Consider the following 18270-nt stretch of genomic DNA (forward strand, 5'->3'; position numbering starts at 1 on the left):
ATAACTAAATGGTATAAAAGTGTATTGAGTGTATTACGGATGCACTTACGCTCAGCGATTACCAGCGGTGGGTAGAACAGAAAGTACCCCACCAGCTCAGCTGTGAGCTGGTTGAGAAGACTGCTGGAAATTGTCCCGTTAAGTATTGAGTCCTGATTTTTCACCACATACACCAGAGTGACTGAGGGGGAGTCAGGCTCCTGAGACACACTCTGGATCTGAGGATAAACACACAAACACATAATACATTTTATTATTTTTATTTGAATCCGCCTGTCAAATATGGTACACTATGTGCCCCATAGTCATTCTAATATTTGTCATATTAGGATGACTTCAATACTTTATAGTGAGCACACAAACAGCCAGCTACGGCTGCATGTATAATTCAAATATTCATGCTGAAATATCTAAGAGTATCATACCAAATGTCAAAAATCCACATAAAGAATGCATACCAGAGCTTCAGACACAGTATTACACTTTGAGTGAGCACAATATAATAAGACCTAGGTGGTGCTGTGAACCTTATGTGAATGAGTCACAGTAAAAGAGTGGATGGCAATACAAGGTACGAGGGATTCCCATCACATTCGTCCATGAGTGTTCATTTCAGAGGATAAATTATGAATGGACCCTATATATCTGTCTCTTCATGCTGAGACCTACTTCTGATTATAATGGTGTGTGCATGTGCAGTATATCCTGCAGTCATGAGGGTGCATTGACAGATGGAGAGAAAGAGACAGGAAATAAGAAAGAGGAAAGAAGAGCTTGGAAAAAAAAAAAAAAAAAAAAAAAAAAGAACAGCTAAGGTTTGCGAAAAACAAAACAGCATTGCACACAAATGAGCTTTGATTGTGTCTCCAGTTGTTTAACAACACAGCTATTTTTGTCTTTATTTTTTTTAATTGCTTCAAAACTGTCTGACCTTTTAACAGAAAAAAACATACCAGGCAATTACCACAGAAAACACAAGAAACACACGCCTGAAATAAGGTATTCAGACTAGTTATAGAGTGGATACAATCAAGAAAGCTTGTTTTCTGGTAAGTGACGAGAATTTTACTTTATTATTCATGTAAACCTTATCAGCATGCAAATACTGCTTATTTGTCCGTCTGTTTTTTCTAATAAAAAACGCCCCATGCAGCACCTCAACAGTGAGTGTGTTGTAGGTCTCCAGCACTTTGTCCTGAGCTTCATCAAAGGCGTTCTCCAGCCTCTGCTCCAACATCTGAACAAAACTGCAGGAGTAGATGTTGTCTGTCGGCCCAACAAACCTCAACACTGGAAAACAGACCATAAAAAAAAAAAAACATTATTTATAGGCTGCAGTTTTAAAAACCTACAAAGTTTGACAATGTTCCCTTTTTTTCATGAACCGGTAGTAAGACGCTTTAAAATTTTTTACTTTATGGGCAGTTAGCTCAGTAGGATGAGACACAGAGAAATGGCCCCGGAGCCTGGGAGCCTCTTCCAGGGCAGATAGCTTTTTTACTCCTCTATCAATCAAGTGTATTTCATTTTGCTCTGGTCATTAAAAGGATAAAATAAACCAATTATTGAAAAAAAAACTCTTTAATTCGAAAGTCAGACACATTCATATTTTTTATAACTGATTTATGGGTGGCAACCTTGTGTCCAGTCCCTCTAATGCCATACTCTGGTGATTTCTTTAGCAGTAGCCTACGTATTCAGGTACCAGCTCCAAAATCTGGCTCTTCAGAGACCAGACAATCATTTAGAGTTTAATCTGTTGTCATGGCAATGTCGTAGCTACAAATTGAATTCCTGCACCGGGAAAGAATCATGGAAAGAAATTATTTAAAAACTCTTCAGCAATCCACTTCATCATGCTGCATCTAGAATCTGTATCTGGGGCTGTGGTTTAGGCATTAGTGCCCTATATAAATGTCTGTGTGACCGATAAACCTAAGCAGTGAGACATAGAAAGAGGATTATCGTCACTATCTAGAATTAGAACAACTAAAAAGAGTATTTCTATGTTAGCGTCACACAGTCCTGCACCGAGGAGGCACAGGGTAAGCAATATTGAGTCTATCAGATTACAGCAGATGTTATTAATGTTGTCTCAGTTGTTGGGGTTTTTTCAGCAGTCGCCCTCTGTTCTCGCCTTGCACTCTTGTCTTTCTTTGCTGTTTAAAAAAAAGAAGCTCTGTAGCGACTGGGATAAGAGAGGTGGAACAATATTATGACCTAAATTCAAATGCTGTGATGCTTATGAGTGCGGGCTACATCTCTCAAAAAAAGAAAAAGAAACACTACATCATTCACTGGTGTCTTAGCCTGCAACACTGTGCAGGCGCAAACACTGCTGACCCAGTTGGTAATCTTATGTAAATGGATCTGTGGCTGCTAAATTGGCATATACTATACATTTATGGATTAAAGCTGTACAACACAGAGATGGGTTTTAATTTCTGCTTCAAGTGCCTACTTCACATACAGGAGTAGATACAACAAACACAGCAAACATCACACTACAAGCGCTAAACTGTGGGATTTGGCAGAGAGCTGTAGTTGTTTTTACAGAAAACGTGAAAGCCAAAAAATAGATGTTTTCAATCGCTTAAAGCTACTGTGTAGGGTTCATGAACACACACTAAATACACTGAATAGTCATAATGGTTTTCATAAAGACACTCATTTTTGCATATAAAAAAAATCATATCTTAAATGAATAATTCTTACAAAGCACTGGCCAGTTTGCCCATTTACAGTCATGAAATACAGAACAAGTAGCTTTAACTGAAACTGTGTGTTTGACGAGACTGTTGAGAAAATATTTTATATCTAATTAGTTGCTAATGCAAAAGTGTACATCAGATAATTATAACTTTGACTGCTGTTTAACACTAAAAACATTTTTAAAGCAAAACCATAACTAAAAGGCATTCTACGGACATTCAGTGGGAGCTTGTTTCCGAGGATTTTTGCACATTTTGCATATAATTGTATTAATTAGAAAGGAACAAAAAGAAGTGGCATAGAATAGAATAGAATAGACTTTTATTATCCCATGAATGATAAATTTGGGTGTTACACAGCTTTTATAGCAAGAGGAATATACACACAAAGTAGTCCTATATACATGAGCAACCGAAAACCGTATGCACAGATAAAAATGTACAGTGATATGTGTCACTGTACACAAAGGGTAGGAAACAACTGCAATAATATGATTGGTATTTCATAGTTTCTATGACAGGCGGATGGATTAAACCACTATTTTACATGGAAAAATGCCTTCTCTGCCCATTAACGACTACCATTTTCAGCCCGTGAAACAATATTGCCTCACAGAAATGAAGAGAATTTCAGAGGTGATCATTATTCTTATCCTCCCCATTATTAATATGTTTTTTTTTAATGAATGCAAGTTTAAGAAAAGGATTAATTATAGACAGTAAATTGTCTTTCCTTCTTTTCTTGGGAGAAATAAATCTCTCTCTTATTAGCTTCTCTTCATTAGTTCCATAAAACCGGAGCTGAATTTAAAATGCTTCTTGATGATCGGGCCCCATCATTTCTTAAAGACCTCATAATATCACGTTATCCAATAGAGCACTTTGCTCTCTTACTTGTGATTCTTGGGGTTTCCACTGGAACCAGCTCCCAGTTTGGATTCAGGAGACAGACACTCCTTCTGCTTATAAAATGAGGCTACAAAGCTTAAAGTTAGGCTGGATTCAGTGACCCTGTACAGTTCCTCAATTATGCTCGGGTTGCTGGGATACTTTCCACGATGCACTGAGAGTTCTTCCTCACCACTTTTGCCATATGCTTGCTAATAAGAAATCATCTGACTGTGGAGGGTCTTAACTTTACAACATCAAGTGCCTAAAGGTGCCTGCTGTTATGCAGTGCTGCTATATAAATACAACTGAACCGAAATGAATAATATAATTAGTGATACCAATACAAAACCTACCAAATTCTACAGATTTAAAAAGTACAATACTTCTTTTTTAAGGAAATCTAATCTGTGCATGTATACTTTAACTAACAATTAAATAAATGCATTCATTGTCCTACTTTTGCTCCCATGAGGTTTCAATGTGTGTCTGAGTGGGCATGCTGAAATGTGTTTTTTAAGAGGCTTACCAGGCTGTCTAAATGAACGGACCAATTTGCCTTTGCTCTGCAGTCGTGGAAGTTTGTATGGGATTTAGGGTAAAGGAGAGCAGACATGTAATCAAAGTTTTCTAATTTTGACTCAGCTCTACTCTTCCTCTGTGTCTTCCTCCCTGCGTTCTCTCTCCTTCCCTGTCTCTATATATCTTTAACTTCTGCTATCCTCTCATACTCCACATCCATCGCCAGATCCTAATCAAGCTGGTGCTGTGAGAGCCTCTTGAGTAAAACTGCTCCGTCATATCTCATTTTTTTTTGTTTGCTTTCATCACCTGTTTTCAGCTGCAGGTGAATATTTGGAGCGGGCACCCAGGTTGCCACGGGAACCAGAACTGCCTTAACCAACGGGGTGTGCTGCCTGATGTCCGACAGCAGCTTGTCAAAACCGTAAACATTCAGGGCTCTGACGACCATGGCAGAAATGTAGACAGTTTTCCCGTTGGTCACGTAGTATCCCAGCGTCACGTTGTGGGGGCTGCAGTCATCATGTTCCACCTGTGACAGAGACGCAGAGGGGAACAATACAGGTTGGAGTTTGTTTTCTAAACTACATTTACATCTGTATTTCAAGGCAGACAGAGGATATGTGTCTTTAAAGCATTGTTTACCTCGTGGATTTGTGTCCTCATTTTAAAGCACACACACTGCAAAGAACTGCAGAAACCATATCAGAGCAGAAATCAGCTCTACCAGGTGACAAGCTTAGAAAACTACACCGTACACCAAGCATCTTTGTCTGATACATGTTGTACTCAAGCGATGGGCTTCAAATATAAATGTATCAGACTATGAATACTTATAATCCTGGCATTTTTTTTTAAGGCAAATCTGACTCAAGGGCATATTATAGCTTGAGCCCTCACCAGTCATGAATCTGACTAACCGTGTCCCGGAAAAACACACACAGACAACAATCGGCGGTGAGTCAAGGCTTGTATTTCTGGAATTATACACCGCCCACTTTCCTCTACCCTCTACCTTCAACCACACTGAGCTGCTGTAGCTTGTGTTACTATGGCGTCTTCCTCTTTCTTCATCCTTCTTTTTCCTCTCCTCTCCTCCCTGGCTGCCCCGGCTAGTCTTTTTCTCGAAAATAACACATCCTTCTTAGTGAAACTGTATCTCATTAACCTTCCCTCCTACTCTCATCCCCTCTACTTTCCATGCAAACAGAAATGAAAGAAAATTCACCCAATTTTTCAAACTATAGCTACCTGCCATCTTTGTTTAAGCCCTTTTCTGTTTTAAGTTCTCCTCAAAGCTTTAGCCCCAGTTTCTTCTTTAGTTTTTAATTATACTCAGACACATTCCTTTATTCCAACACCCTACCTTTGGGTTTTGCATATCATTAGAAAACAAAAAAGAGCTTTTGAAGCTTTCATTTTAAGGGCTAAAATGAAGAAGAGCGGGGAAGTCAAAGTATTTCTTGCAGATGTTATGTATAGCTGCCGTGACAGACTTGCTTGTCCTCATGTCCTCCCGTGCTACGGCTGGTTTCCTGGCTACAAGGAAAACAAGTGAAAGTCAACCCGATCCTGTGACGCAATCTTCCAACCATAAGCACTCTGTAACTGTCAGCTTGTTAGCTGTTTTCCTTTTTTTTGTCCACCTATTTGCTAAAGAAGCACACAAACTATTAATGACTGGTTTATGGAGATTCCAGTACAGTAGCTGAAAAAGCAATTATGTTAAAAGACATAGTTCAATGATGCAACATATTAAATGTAACCTGCAAGTTAATTTCATGCTGTTTGACAATCCCTGCCCACGCTGAAGCAAAGTTTTGCCTGCGTATCGCTGCTTTTAAAGATCTGTTTCCTTCCTCTTGTTGTTGCTGTTGTCAAAGGACTGATCCTGATTGCCAAATAATAGCTTACGTTATCTGATGGATAGGATGAAAACTCAGGAGACTGAGGTTGCGTGTATGTGTTGCAGGAGGGTTAGATGAAAGTGGACTGGAGCTTTGAGATACTGAGTCACTCCAGCGCGAGCTCACAAACAACTGGATAAAAATAGAAAGAAAAAAAAGATGAAGACAGACAGACGGCAAGATGAAGGGAGGCAGGTGGACAGACAGAGGCGGGCAGGCCCAACAGGCGTACAAACAGACAAGTGAGACAGACAGGTTGGCAGAAAATCAATCGACTTAAACCCAGGGAACAATCAGATTGGAGGGAGATTGAGAAAGGGAGCAATATGAGAAATGTAAATACTGAGAAATATGCAAAGGAAACAAAAGTCAGAACAGAGACATGATACAGAAAAAACAGCAGAATGGGAAAATTATGTGAATGTAAAAAAAAAAAAAAAAAAAAAAAGAGTAACAGCTCATTCTTAATTTGTTTTACATTGTAGCGCATGTGAGAGAGAGAGACAGTACAAGGGTGCGTAATAACCTCTCTGAGTAAACTGCCTCACTATTCAGCAGGTCATAACAATTCAGACTCAACCACAGTCTGCATTAGTCACCTCTCTCTGTCTCTAGCACCCTTCATGTGAGTCCTTATGAAGTCAATGAGGAGGAGGAGGAGCATGTATTGTAAACTGATGACACACTCACATATAGAATATCTGAGCACACATGAAGAGCAAAAATCATGGCAAAACAGAAACACAACAAAAAGATTTGACTGCAGCATTCCGGTCCTTTTAAATATAATTTATAGATCTACAAAATTTCTTGTGCAGTATTAAATGCACTAGATGATTAATAATGTGTATGCAAAAAAAAGTCTTAGTAGCCATTTTATTTGCTTCTGACATACGTTTTCAAGCCACTTATCCATTGCTGCTGTGGTCTGATCTTTCTGATCTAATTAGCAATAATTAATTATTGCGAATTGCTCGAAATACAAATTATTAGTTGAGCATACCAGTGTTAGCTGCTAGTTTAGCACCCTCTGATCACTACTGGCTCCAAAAAAGACGTTTGATGCTTCAAAATGTCCAGAAAACAATGGGTGATGTTCCGCTAGATATGTCCATCTTTTATGTACAGTGTTTGGTAGTTATGGGCTGGTTGGCTGTGTTAGTATGAGGGGGCGGAGCTCTGAGCACAGGTTCGTCATAGAGAGACATGACGTCATTGGGGCTTCCGTAGTTGGCCACACCACAACGATTCCCACAGTGAAACCCTTTACTTTGTTATCAGAGAACCAGGGATTACAGGAAGTAACCCAACATCATTGTTTTTATGATTATTATTATGTTTTTGATCTTTACCAGCAACAATTTAACAAATGCCATTCCATTATTGACCTTTTCTTTTAGACCCTTATTACACAAACAGATGTCTGTGGTTACAGTAATGGCAAAAAAGAAAAGAAAAAAAAAGCGCAGCCTCTTTCGGTCACCTTGAATGAAGCGGAACTAAACTTCAAGGGAGTTTGAGCTTTTAGGAGGGGGCTGAAAACACACAGCTGGTTCTTTTCAGAGTCCCTTTAGGAAACACCACAGCAGATCATCTGCCTCCATCTCACCTTATCCCAAGCATCCTTCACTATATCCATTAATTTTGTCTGTTCTCTTTCTCTTTTCCTCCTGTCTGGCAGGACATCCTTTCAACATCCTTTGCTCAGAATATCCACTTTCTCTCCTCTGCACACCTCCAAACGATCTCATCTCCAGTTTGAACTCCTGTCTTTTCGTTCATGCCACAGTCTCCGAAGCATACATCATAGCATGTATCACCACCATCTTGTAAAGCTTCCCCTTCACTCTTTCTGATATCTTGATCACTGCTGACACTCATCTTCATCGACTCCGCCCTGCCTCCACTCTATTCTTCACTTCATATATTCATTGTAACATCCGTCTTCCTCTCATTCACACACATGTATTCTGTCTTGCGTCTAATGACTTTCATTCCTCTTCACTCCGGAGCATACCGCCACCTGCCCTGGTTCTCTGCCACCTGATTCCTACTTTCACTGCAGATCATAATGTCATCTGCAAACATTATAGTCCTGCCTGTCCTCCCCTATCAACCTGTCCATTACCACTGCAGACAAGAAGGGGCTTGGAACAGATCCCTGATGTAATCCCACCCCACCTCAAACCCATTTCTCACTCCTACCTCACACCTCACCACCGTGTCGCTACCCTCAGACATGTCATACATGAAAAACCAGTGAGCGGAGCTTATAGAAAAAGAAGAAGAAGAAGAAGATGATGAAGAAAAACTGACCTGTGCATAAACAGTGGAGTCATTCAGGGCTCTCTGCAAGGCATGACTCAGACCTTTGGAGAGGTGATGTTTCAGTATGAGGTCTAAGCGGTTCCTGCGCAGCTCAATAGATAACACTGTGAAGATGAAAAAATGTAATTAGTTCTCAATCACTGTGCACTATGTCTTCATATGTGCACATTTACATAATTTGTATGCCTTAACAACACTATCAGCACTGCTTCTGCTGTAAACTTAAAGTATACTTACTCTGACTACATCTGTAGTTCAAGACCATATAAATTAAATATATCATGAACAAGCTCAAGCACTAGTAAAAGCTTTATAAACCCACAGCATCGCTGCTATTTGCAATCAAAGCCTCTCTGGCTATTATTAATGATCAGTGGCTTTTTATATTTGTTAATGAGGAAAGGCTGTACTTACTTTTATCCAAGTTTTAATTAATTTGTGCACCTCTACTGACATCTTGGCCACATAATAGGTACTTTCTGCCTGAGTCTCAAACGCGGCATTTTGTGTGCATTCATTATTACTTTGTAATCTTTTTTTTCTGGACGATTGGCTAAAGCCTGCCTGTACTTAACACTGAGTGTACTTTATGTAATTTGAAGGACATGCAGTACCTAGAATATTTTTTATGAAAGCTCTCTGATGTCCCAACCATTCATCTTACTAGCTTAACTTACTCTTTCTTATCTTTCACACAGTTTCAATAAATGTCAAGAAATTCATGATTATCTCATTATCACTATCTTAGTGGTGGTGTTTTGGTTCCTTACCTGTTCTAACCCAAAACTTTTCAGTAATGTTGCATGGCAGAGGACTTTCCTCTGCACTGGTACTAGATGGAGGAGGAGGTGGAGTAGTCTGGATGAACACAGTGGTAGCAGGCGCCTTTGTTGTTGTTGTGGTTGTGGTAGAAGTAGTTGTAGTAGTGGGAGCTGTAGTAGTCGTGGTAGCTATGGTGGTAGTGGTAGTGGGCTCAGGAGTGGTAGTGGTAGTAGTGGTGGTGGTGGTGGTGGTGGTGCTGCTGCTGGTAGTAGTCGGGGGAAGAGTAGTAGTAGAAGCAGTAGTCGGGGCAGGTGTGGTTGTTGTAGTGGTTGCAGGTTGAGTTGTTGTGGTAAGTCTGATGCTTGTTGTTTGCTGCGTGGTGGTTGCAGCACTGGTATTTGGCGATAACGTTGCATCGCTCCCAGTGGTCGCTGCCTGATTCGTCACATCATTGGTGGTCACAGTAAGAGTGGTCGTTGAGGGTGTTGTCGTAGTTACTGTCGTCAGCTGAAGGCTGTCATTGGTCACAGTGTCCTGGCTTGTGGTGTGTGTAGCCGCGCTGGATTCTGGTGGTGTTTGTGCTCTTGCAGTCGTGGGGAATTGTAAAGTTGAGCTGGTAGTGGGAGACAGAGGCATCTTTATGGTGGTGGTGGTCGTTGTGGTGGTTGGACGCCGTGAGGTGTTTCTGGTGCGCACAGGCGCGGTGGTGTTCCACTGGTGGGTGGAGAAAGGGCTGGTGACATTGGCAGGAAGTGTGACATCATGGTCACCCACTGTGGACAGGAGTGATTCGGGGACTGTAGGGAGATCCCAGGCCGGCAGGCTGCTCACTGAGTCCTCTGTAGGGCAGAAAACATGAAAATCAGTCATAATAAAGGATTTCCAGAGACTCTGAATATAAAAACTACTCAGCCTTTTTTCAGATTTAAATGGAGCACAGCGTTAGTTCAGCTAGTTCATGACAAGTACTGAGTATCTCAAACAGGGTACACAATTCAAGCTACTTTACCCTGCCAACGATTGCTGCAGATCTGCAAGCCACTTGGTGACCCACCACTTCAGCACTTCCTTTCACTGTGTCTCTAACTTAAATGAATGCTGTGTCTGATGTCAGTGATGCCTGCTTTGCTCCGTTTGGGGGTCTTGCTTTTGCCCACCCCCACTACAGTTTTCCATGTGTCCACAGCAAAGGATGGAGAGGTCCATAAACAATGTCAATGTGCTGCAGACAGAAGTATTGCTCATCTGTTGATTATAGTGGTCCCGAATGAACCATACATCTTATATAAGGTCAAACAGGAACTGCAGAAAGATAAGACACTTGAAGGTATTGGTGCTATTTTTGGTATTTTATATCATCTGCTGACCTACATACCACGTATGCAATATACAACATAAAAGGCTACAGGCTGATAGCAGACACTACTGCAGCTACACTTGTGTTTGACCTGAATCTGTAATATTTGACTCTTAAAAAGTGTAAACACCATTTTAACCTATTCAGTCCACACCTAAATGTATATATGCAATGACCCCTGAGCAACCAAGTTTAGAGCAATGTCTCTTAAATCCTCATTAAAGCACTGCCATAGGGGTATTTAAACCTAAATAAAGTGATGCAAAGCAACCAGTTGCCTGATAATAGCAAACCAGCAAGACTCAGTTGTCACTTTTCTCATGAATGAGGAATGAGGAAGATGAGGATGAGGTTTTTGTCCAATTGAAAGCACTGGGAAGCAATGGGAAATAGAAATCCAATTATAAAATGTGAACCAGAGAGGCATTTTAATGAAAGGGGTTTGTTTAATCCATCTACATACTGATGGGAGACGCATATTGATGAGAAGTGTAGAGGAAGCTAAAGTAAACAAGAGCCAGGCGATCAATGAACCTTTTCAGACCAAGTTGCGGATTCTTTCTTATCAACACCTGACAACTTCAAATATTGCGCTTGTTATGTGACACAAAACACTGAGCAACAGGATATTAGCTTTCCGCTCACTCCTTGATCAGAAGCTAAAATATATGTGAAGGATTTACCTTGCTGATGTCAGCGCTATGGATGATGATGGCATGACAGGAAGCAGGGGAGATATGAAGGTGATGAAATGGGACATGACATGAAGGATGCTGGTGATGATGAAGATGATGACACTATGATAAAGTTGCTGACAAAACAGTGAGGGCGATGATGGGATGATGAAGATGATGCGCATAAGCGGCTGTGATGATAGCAATGCTGAAAATTACAATTTGATGAGAGTAGTTAAGAATGACGATTCATAAAAGATGACATCAAAGCTGATTTCGCTGTGTGAAAGTGTGCTGTGGGCTTAAAAAAACAAAAGCTGAGCAAAATTAGCTGACTGTTTGCTATTCACTTATTATTGCTGCAATAGGCCTCTGTGCAATGAAGTAAGTAGAGTTAATGCATGCCATTATTCAATTAGGGGGAGCAATTAAATTCCACAGTCCCTGCAATCAGGTGATCACATTAAAGCAGTCTCTTTATGATTACTTTTCACGGGATGCCAAATACAATAGTACATTGTTGTGCATGATCGTTCAGTGGCACATAATCCTCATAGGAGTCTTGTTATTCAGAAAGGTGAGAAACTGCTGAGACAATTTGCAAGTCACACACACACAACATTAGCTCCGGTAGCTCAATATTGGTGGGTGGGTAACAGTGTGATCCTATTTTATGCTAGTTTAAAGTTTGGCGGAAGTCAGCGGGTCAAACAGCTTTGTTATGCTAGTATAAATAGCATGCTTCCCGCCTCTCTAAGCAGACTATATAGACTGCATGGGTTGTTTCATTTCATTCTTTTAACTACACTGAAGTGATACCTGAGGGTCAGGATATACAACAGGCATCTTGGTTAAAGTATTAAACATCCACCCAAATACTTTGTGTCCTGTATACTTTGTATACAGGACATGGTTGCATTGCATGTAACCCATGAACCAGTGTTTGGAGCAAAAACAGGCCCTGATTTCTTGTTAACAGCAGTGATTTTCTTGAACTGTTGCTAGCAGGCTAATTAGCTATAACTAGTTAGCTGTTTAATGCTAATTCAGAAATCTTACAACTGATTTATTTAATTTAATGAAAAAAAAACAACCCTAAATGTATTTTAGCTTATATCTTGATGTCTATGCAAATCAATGCTAACTGAAAAAAAAATGAATTTTTTATATTTAACCTAAAGTTCTTTTTTAACTGTGTGTATTATATTTGTAGGATAAATGACTAAAGCGAAGATGAAGACAGTAAACTTCATCTCAGTTATGCTTCCTAGAAATTGCATTGCTCCTTGTTGTAATTGAAGTCTAACCACTACTAACCAAGCTAATTAGTAAAAAATACTCATGCTGATAAACACACAATTTCATCAACTCCTTGCACTGTTTCTCTTGTTTTTCTTTTTTAGGAAAAAGCTATTTTTAGTCAGCAGTGTCTAGTTATGGTTGCTAACACTTAATCATTGTAAAAATGTGAAACATATTCAAATGGCAGAAATATTACATACCCATGGTGGGGCTACTGTTGCTGTTGGAGTAGTTAGTGTTGACAACAAGCACAGATATATTCTGTGATCCTGCTGTGTGACTGTCTTGTAGTGTACTAGCTGGAGAAGAGGAGGATGTGAAGGAAGAAGGCAAAGAGGATGCTTTTGTCGTAGAGGAGGAGGCGGCTTTGGCCGATGATGAAGAGGAGCTTTTGGTCCAAGCAGCTTTAGACAGCAGCCCTAAAGGTTTTCCAACCACTGGAGCCTGCAGCTCTGCTGTCTCTGCCAGCATGGTTAGGACAGATGAGAAAGCTGCCTGCTCTCTTCTTTCCTCTCCATCTGTCTGTAGCCTCCGCTGCCCCAGCCAGGGAGCTGTGTCCCCAGGCATGCTCGGCAGGTCTTCCCCTTCTGTGTCTACGGGCCTCCATTCTGCTCCGACTTCAGCCCAAGCACCAGTTCCTGTCATAATCCCAGTCTCGGTAAAGACTTTGCCACCTGCTTCAGCACGCACTCCTGCTTCTGTTTCTGTCCAAACCGCTGTTCTGGCTTCAGCAAACACTTTTGCCTCAGGCCAAGCTTCAGACCCAGCATCAGGACCAGTGTGAGGCCCATCCATTGTATCCTTGTTGTTAGCTCCAGCTTTGTCTCCAATCCCAGGGGTGGCCGAGAGGTTGGAGGGCACTGCGGGGTCCAGAAGCAAGTGAGCCTGCCTCATTGACTCATGATGACCTCCCTCAGCTGATGGGAACAGAGTGATGGAGAGGGAAATGGGGTGGATGAAAGAAAAAGAAAGAATAGAGTTTAATTAGGAGTTCTGGACAGCAGCATGATAGTGAGCAGTCTTTTACTCATCAGTCCTACAAGCTAGACAATTACTTTTATGGTAACTCATCACATTCCCGTCCATGCACATAAACACACACACAGCTGGAATCCTCAGATCATTAGTCCTCATAATGCCATCACAACTTTCCAGATGCCAGGAGATTTTAACTGTTTTGCTCATCACTGGGGAAAAAACACAAATTTCTCCCTCACTCTCTGCAACACACACACACACACACACACCTTCTCTTTTTTTACCCCTCTGTCTCACACACATTTATCCAAAGGGATTAAAACTGCAACTGTGGAAAATAGTAATAATGTCTAAAGTAGGTCACTTATGTTTTTAGAGGATAAAGCATAGGGAATTAATTTAGATGTTCCAGAGTGCATTAGGACACACACACACACACACACACACACAAATCCTAATCAGCTGTGATTTCACAGATACTAATCTGATCTGTTAGGTTAGCCGTGCTACGCGTGGCGTTATTATTCCTAGAACATACACAAGCGCTCAGCTCACAAGTCAAATGATGAGAAATATCTGTTTTCCAGGCAAAGTTTGGTGTGGCTTATTTTTAAGTAATCACAGTTTTATGGCGTCATCTTTCATTTGGTAAACATCAGATGATACGTGGAAATGGAGCAGCAAAGATAACATTCAGTCAAAGCATTTAGCTCCGGCCTTTATCTCCATTCTGTAAACTGTCTTCATCTTCTCAACAAAGCCTGAAGGTTTGGCAGAGAAAGGCGATCATCCTGCCTAATACATTCAGGCTCAAAGGCACCTTGCCTTAGTGGAAATGAACAATGAAGAAATACAAGACTGACCGTCTGATTGGCTTGCTGGACTCTCAGTGGGTGATACGGTTTACTGCGTTTGCTCATTTGTTCTGAAGTCAAAAGGTTTGGTTTTGGCCTCAATCCAGGTAGATGTTGCATGTTTTTGGAGTTTTTTTTCTTTTCTTTTTTTGGTTTTCAGCCAAAAGATTATAAGAGAAGTAAATCTGGATACATTTTTTTCAGCACACACTCATTTTAGCCTGTGTGTTATGTGTGCATGTGTGACGCACACTTCCCACGCTCCCCATGTCTCTGAGGAGGATTGGTTAATTAAAAGACTGTGATTCTGAGCAAGAGAGGCTTTATAGAACTAGCTCTGAGCTTAGCTGCTGTATATCCTCTGGACACCTGCTAGAAAGCCTTTCAACCACCACACTATTAACTACCACCAATCTGTTCCTCATTAAAGGATGTCATACTATAAATATCATTTAAAGTGGAAGTTAAGCTACTGCAATTTATATTGCAGCTTCTTTATGTGCTAAGCTTTATGTTATAGCAAGCATCCAGAGCTCCAATAGTGATCTTTGCTTTTAATTAACTTTAGTTTCCAATTTCCTTTCTTGTTTCAGTTTAGTTTTATTTTTTTTATTTTTCATTTTAGCTTAGTCTTTTGTGGTAGCTTTATTGTTTTCAGTAAATGTGAGGAGCGAGAATTAGAAACATTAGTACAGGTATTACAATAAAAAAGGAAATTATTAAAAGCAGTGGTGTCTCAGTCTTGTAGACGTCCAAAGTCTGAATGAACATGTCCATCAAAAACTCATCAGGCAAGTTTTGATACAATTTTGATACAAACTAACAATTCAATTCAGTTTTATTTATTCAGCACCAAATCACAAAAACAGTCGCCTCAAGGCGCTTTATATTGTCTACAGTCATATGACCCCCTATGAGCAAGCACTTTGGCAACAGTGGGAAGGAAAAACTCCCTTTTAACAGGAAGAAACCTCTGGCAGAAGCAGGCTCAGGGAGGGGCGGGGCCATCTGCTGCGACCACTTGGGCTGAGAGAAGGAAGACAGGATAAAAGACATGCTGATACTTAAAGGATATTTCTGCTCTGATTTTTATTCTATTTTAATCTGTGGCTCAAACAATTTACAAAATTGTTTGAGTTCCTTTACATTTGTATTTTATTTAACTAAAATGTTTTTTTCACATCTAGCTTTAGTTATTAGTTTAGTTTTAGTTAACTATAATAACCTTGAGAGGAATGTAATTAGTAAACCTACCCTAAAAGTTGACATTTGGCACATAGTTCTTGATAATGTTTAAAAGTAAAAGTGGTATAGAGCATATTATTTACTGTAATTTGTACAAACATAAGTACACAATACTTACTGAGGATTATTTTCTTTCCATAGTCAACTTTTTGTTTCTTTAAGTAGCTAACAGGAATCTGTTTATTTGAGTGGAAGGATGAATGGACATGGAATGAATGAATGATGGATGGTGTCGAGGATGGGAGGCCTTTACCATATGCATAACTGTTAGCAGTGATTTGAGTGTTTTCTCCGCCAACAGTTGGCCACCTGCTCAGGCTGAGAGCAACATATGCGACTCTACCATCAGACCTCTGACAAAACACTAGGATAGAAGAACCTCTACTGAGAACAAATATGGACAGGATGGATGGAGAGATGGATGGGTAGGTGGATGGCGGAACAGAAAATATGGATTAAAGATGGATAAATGTAGATTTGTCCAGACATGACATGCTTTCTCTATTTGGAAAAGACACACTGAACATGTCCATGTGAGAACATTCGGCTTTTAGCAGATTATGAGAATCATCACATGAAAATGATGCACAAAGCAGGCCGTTTAGGTCGTGCTATGTATTGACGATAGCGAGTTTCCAGCTGGCATTGTTTCTGCTGATGTCCCACTGCATCTCTGCAGATGCCAACACAAACCTGTAAAACCTTGCCAGGTCACTACAAGCTTTCTGACCACTCTGGCTTGCTATTTTCAGGTGCCTGTGATAATATACGGGTATAATCTCTTTGGTCAGGGCTTTGCCTTCCTCACTCCTGTATTCCATACTCAAAGCTTCCAGCCAACAAAAGTTGATCCATGCTGCCGCACTGACTGAGCAGGACAGGTGGTTAGGAAGTGTGAGAAAAGAAGTGAGCCAATTGGTCGTCAGCATGGAGAGAAAAACTGAGGAGGGGGAGTGTGGCAGCTCAGTCTGCCAACCAGCCAACTGGTGGCCAATTTTCATTCAGGTAATTATCACACATGCTGGATTAAAAAAAAAAAAAATCTAAATGTCTTGATCTCCACCTCAGAGCTGCAGGCAAGACTTGTCTATGTGACTACACTACATAGTACATCATCACCCTGCAGTACAGAAGAGTGTCACATTATGCGCACTAATGAAGACACTGCAGTTTCAACTCATTAGGCCAAATAAAATAGCATTGTTAGTAACAGGCAGAGCGTTTTTCACATACACAATGCAAGTAGTGGATGCGCTCACAATGCCAGCACCTTCAGCAAAAGATGTCATCATGTCACATTCAGCCTGGTGTTCTATAAAGACATTAAATTCATTTATCAACAACGACTGCGCAAAAGCTGCAAGAGCTGCTCAGGATGGTTTCAAGTCTTATCTCAAAGCCACACATTCATTCACTAATAGATTGGATTTTTTTCTTTACTCACTAGCAAGTGATGAATAGAAGCGAGGCACACTGAGCACTGCTGTGAGGGACAATTTTCCATTTCACTTTCACAAATTAAAATATGTACTTGAAACTTTGTTGTAATTATCAAAGTTTCCAAGGGATGAATTACTGGTGATCTAATTTATATTTTAGTTGGTCCACCTGAGCTAATACTAATGTATTTAATGTAATTAAAAACTAGCTTGCAAACTTCATCTTTATCTCTTAAATTAGCAGTGGTGAAAGCCTAAATGTTAACATGTTAACATTTTTATTGGAAAATTTTAAGAATTGGTTGGCATGACCTTTACCCTTGCTGTTATAGCTATACTATTTTTAATTTTTTTTTATTTAGTCTGTTTTATTTTAATCTGGTACTGCCAGCATGTACAGTTGTGCATTTACATATCTAGCTAACACAGAGCAAAAACAGCATTTAAATAACCTGAATATTTACTTTAACTGTTTAGTGAACTCTATCATATAAATGCATTTAATGAAAATCATCCATCTTTACCTTACTTACTGTTGTTCCAGACTGGGTAGTTACTGTAGGGTACATTATTTTAGCTCGTTTGCTGGAAATCAAGCTCAGACTGAATAATATGGTCTATTTATTTTGTTAACAGCTTATCCACTTATCCCAGCTGTCAAAGGGTGAGAGGCAGGGTACACACTGGACAGTTTGCCAGAGAATTACAGGTATATGCTGAATACGCAAAACAAATTTGCAACTGCCCTCAGAGCATGTGTATGTACAAATGATTCAGTTGAATTTAATCCAAATCATTGGCAGGGGTATTTTTACATTCATTTGTTGTCTAAGGCTTCAAGCTCACCAGTTGGTGGTGATCTTTCAGTTAAGGTAATTTCTAAAATGTAAGACAAATAGAGGTCACACTCACAAACAACATGCTAAGGGGCCAAATTCACTAATATGTGTGCAAAAGTGTTTGTCATTTGCAAACAAAACAAGCGTGCATGTAATGTTGTTCTTACAGGTTTGTTTAGGATAATGAAACAGATTTATTCTGGACTGCCTTCTGCCTGCTCTCTTTTTCCTTTTCCCTTTCCTCTCACCTCATCAATAGGCCACAAATAATTCCCGCCCCTGCATCAGTCTCATTCTTCTGGAGGTTTCTTCCTGCTAAAAGGACGTTCTTCCTTCTCACCGTCACAATGTGCTTGTCCATAGGGGGTCATTTGATTGTTGGGCTTATCTCTAGAATACTCTAGGATCTTTACCTTACAGTGAAAAGTGCCTTGAGGCAACTGTTATTCTCATTTGGCACTATA

General features: G+C 40.2%; 1 protein-coding gene across 6 annotated transcripts in view; it reads right to left on the bottom strand.

The window, feature by feature from the left end:
- Positions 1–18270, bottom strand: part of kiaa1549la (KIAA1549-like a) — a 125160-nt gene that overhangs the window by 59597 nt on the left and 47293 nt on the right. For 5 of the 6 annotated variants that reach the window (XM_025909036.1, XM_013265557.3, XM_025909037.1 and 2 more), the window contains exons 3-8: positions 12652–13368; positions 9127–9957; positions 8345–8460; positions 4431–4653; positions 1157–1290; positions 50–218 (exon numbers count right to left, since the gene is read on the bottom strand). In XM_025909036.1, coding sequence (XP_025764821.1) covers positions 50–218; positions 1157–1290; positions 4431–4653; positions 8345–8460; positions 9127–9957; positions 12652–13368 — 2190 coding nt within the window. The remainder of the gene's footprint in view (positions 1–49; positions 219–1156; positions 1291–4430; positions 4654–8344; positions 8461–9126; positions 9958–12651; positions 13369–18270) is intronic. The other variant, XM_025909038.1, reaches the window with a different exon arrangement.

The sequence above is a fragment of the Oreochromis niloticus genome, linkage group LG7 (genome assembly GCF_001858045.2).
Source record: "Oreochromis niloticus isolate F11D_XX linkage group LG7, O_niloticus_UMD_NMBU, whole genome shotgun sequence".
In the NCBI taxonomy this organism is placed as follows: domain Eukaryota; kingdom Metazoa; phylum Chordata; class Actinopteri; order Cichliformes; family Cichlidae; genus Oreochromis; species Oreochromis niloticus.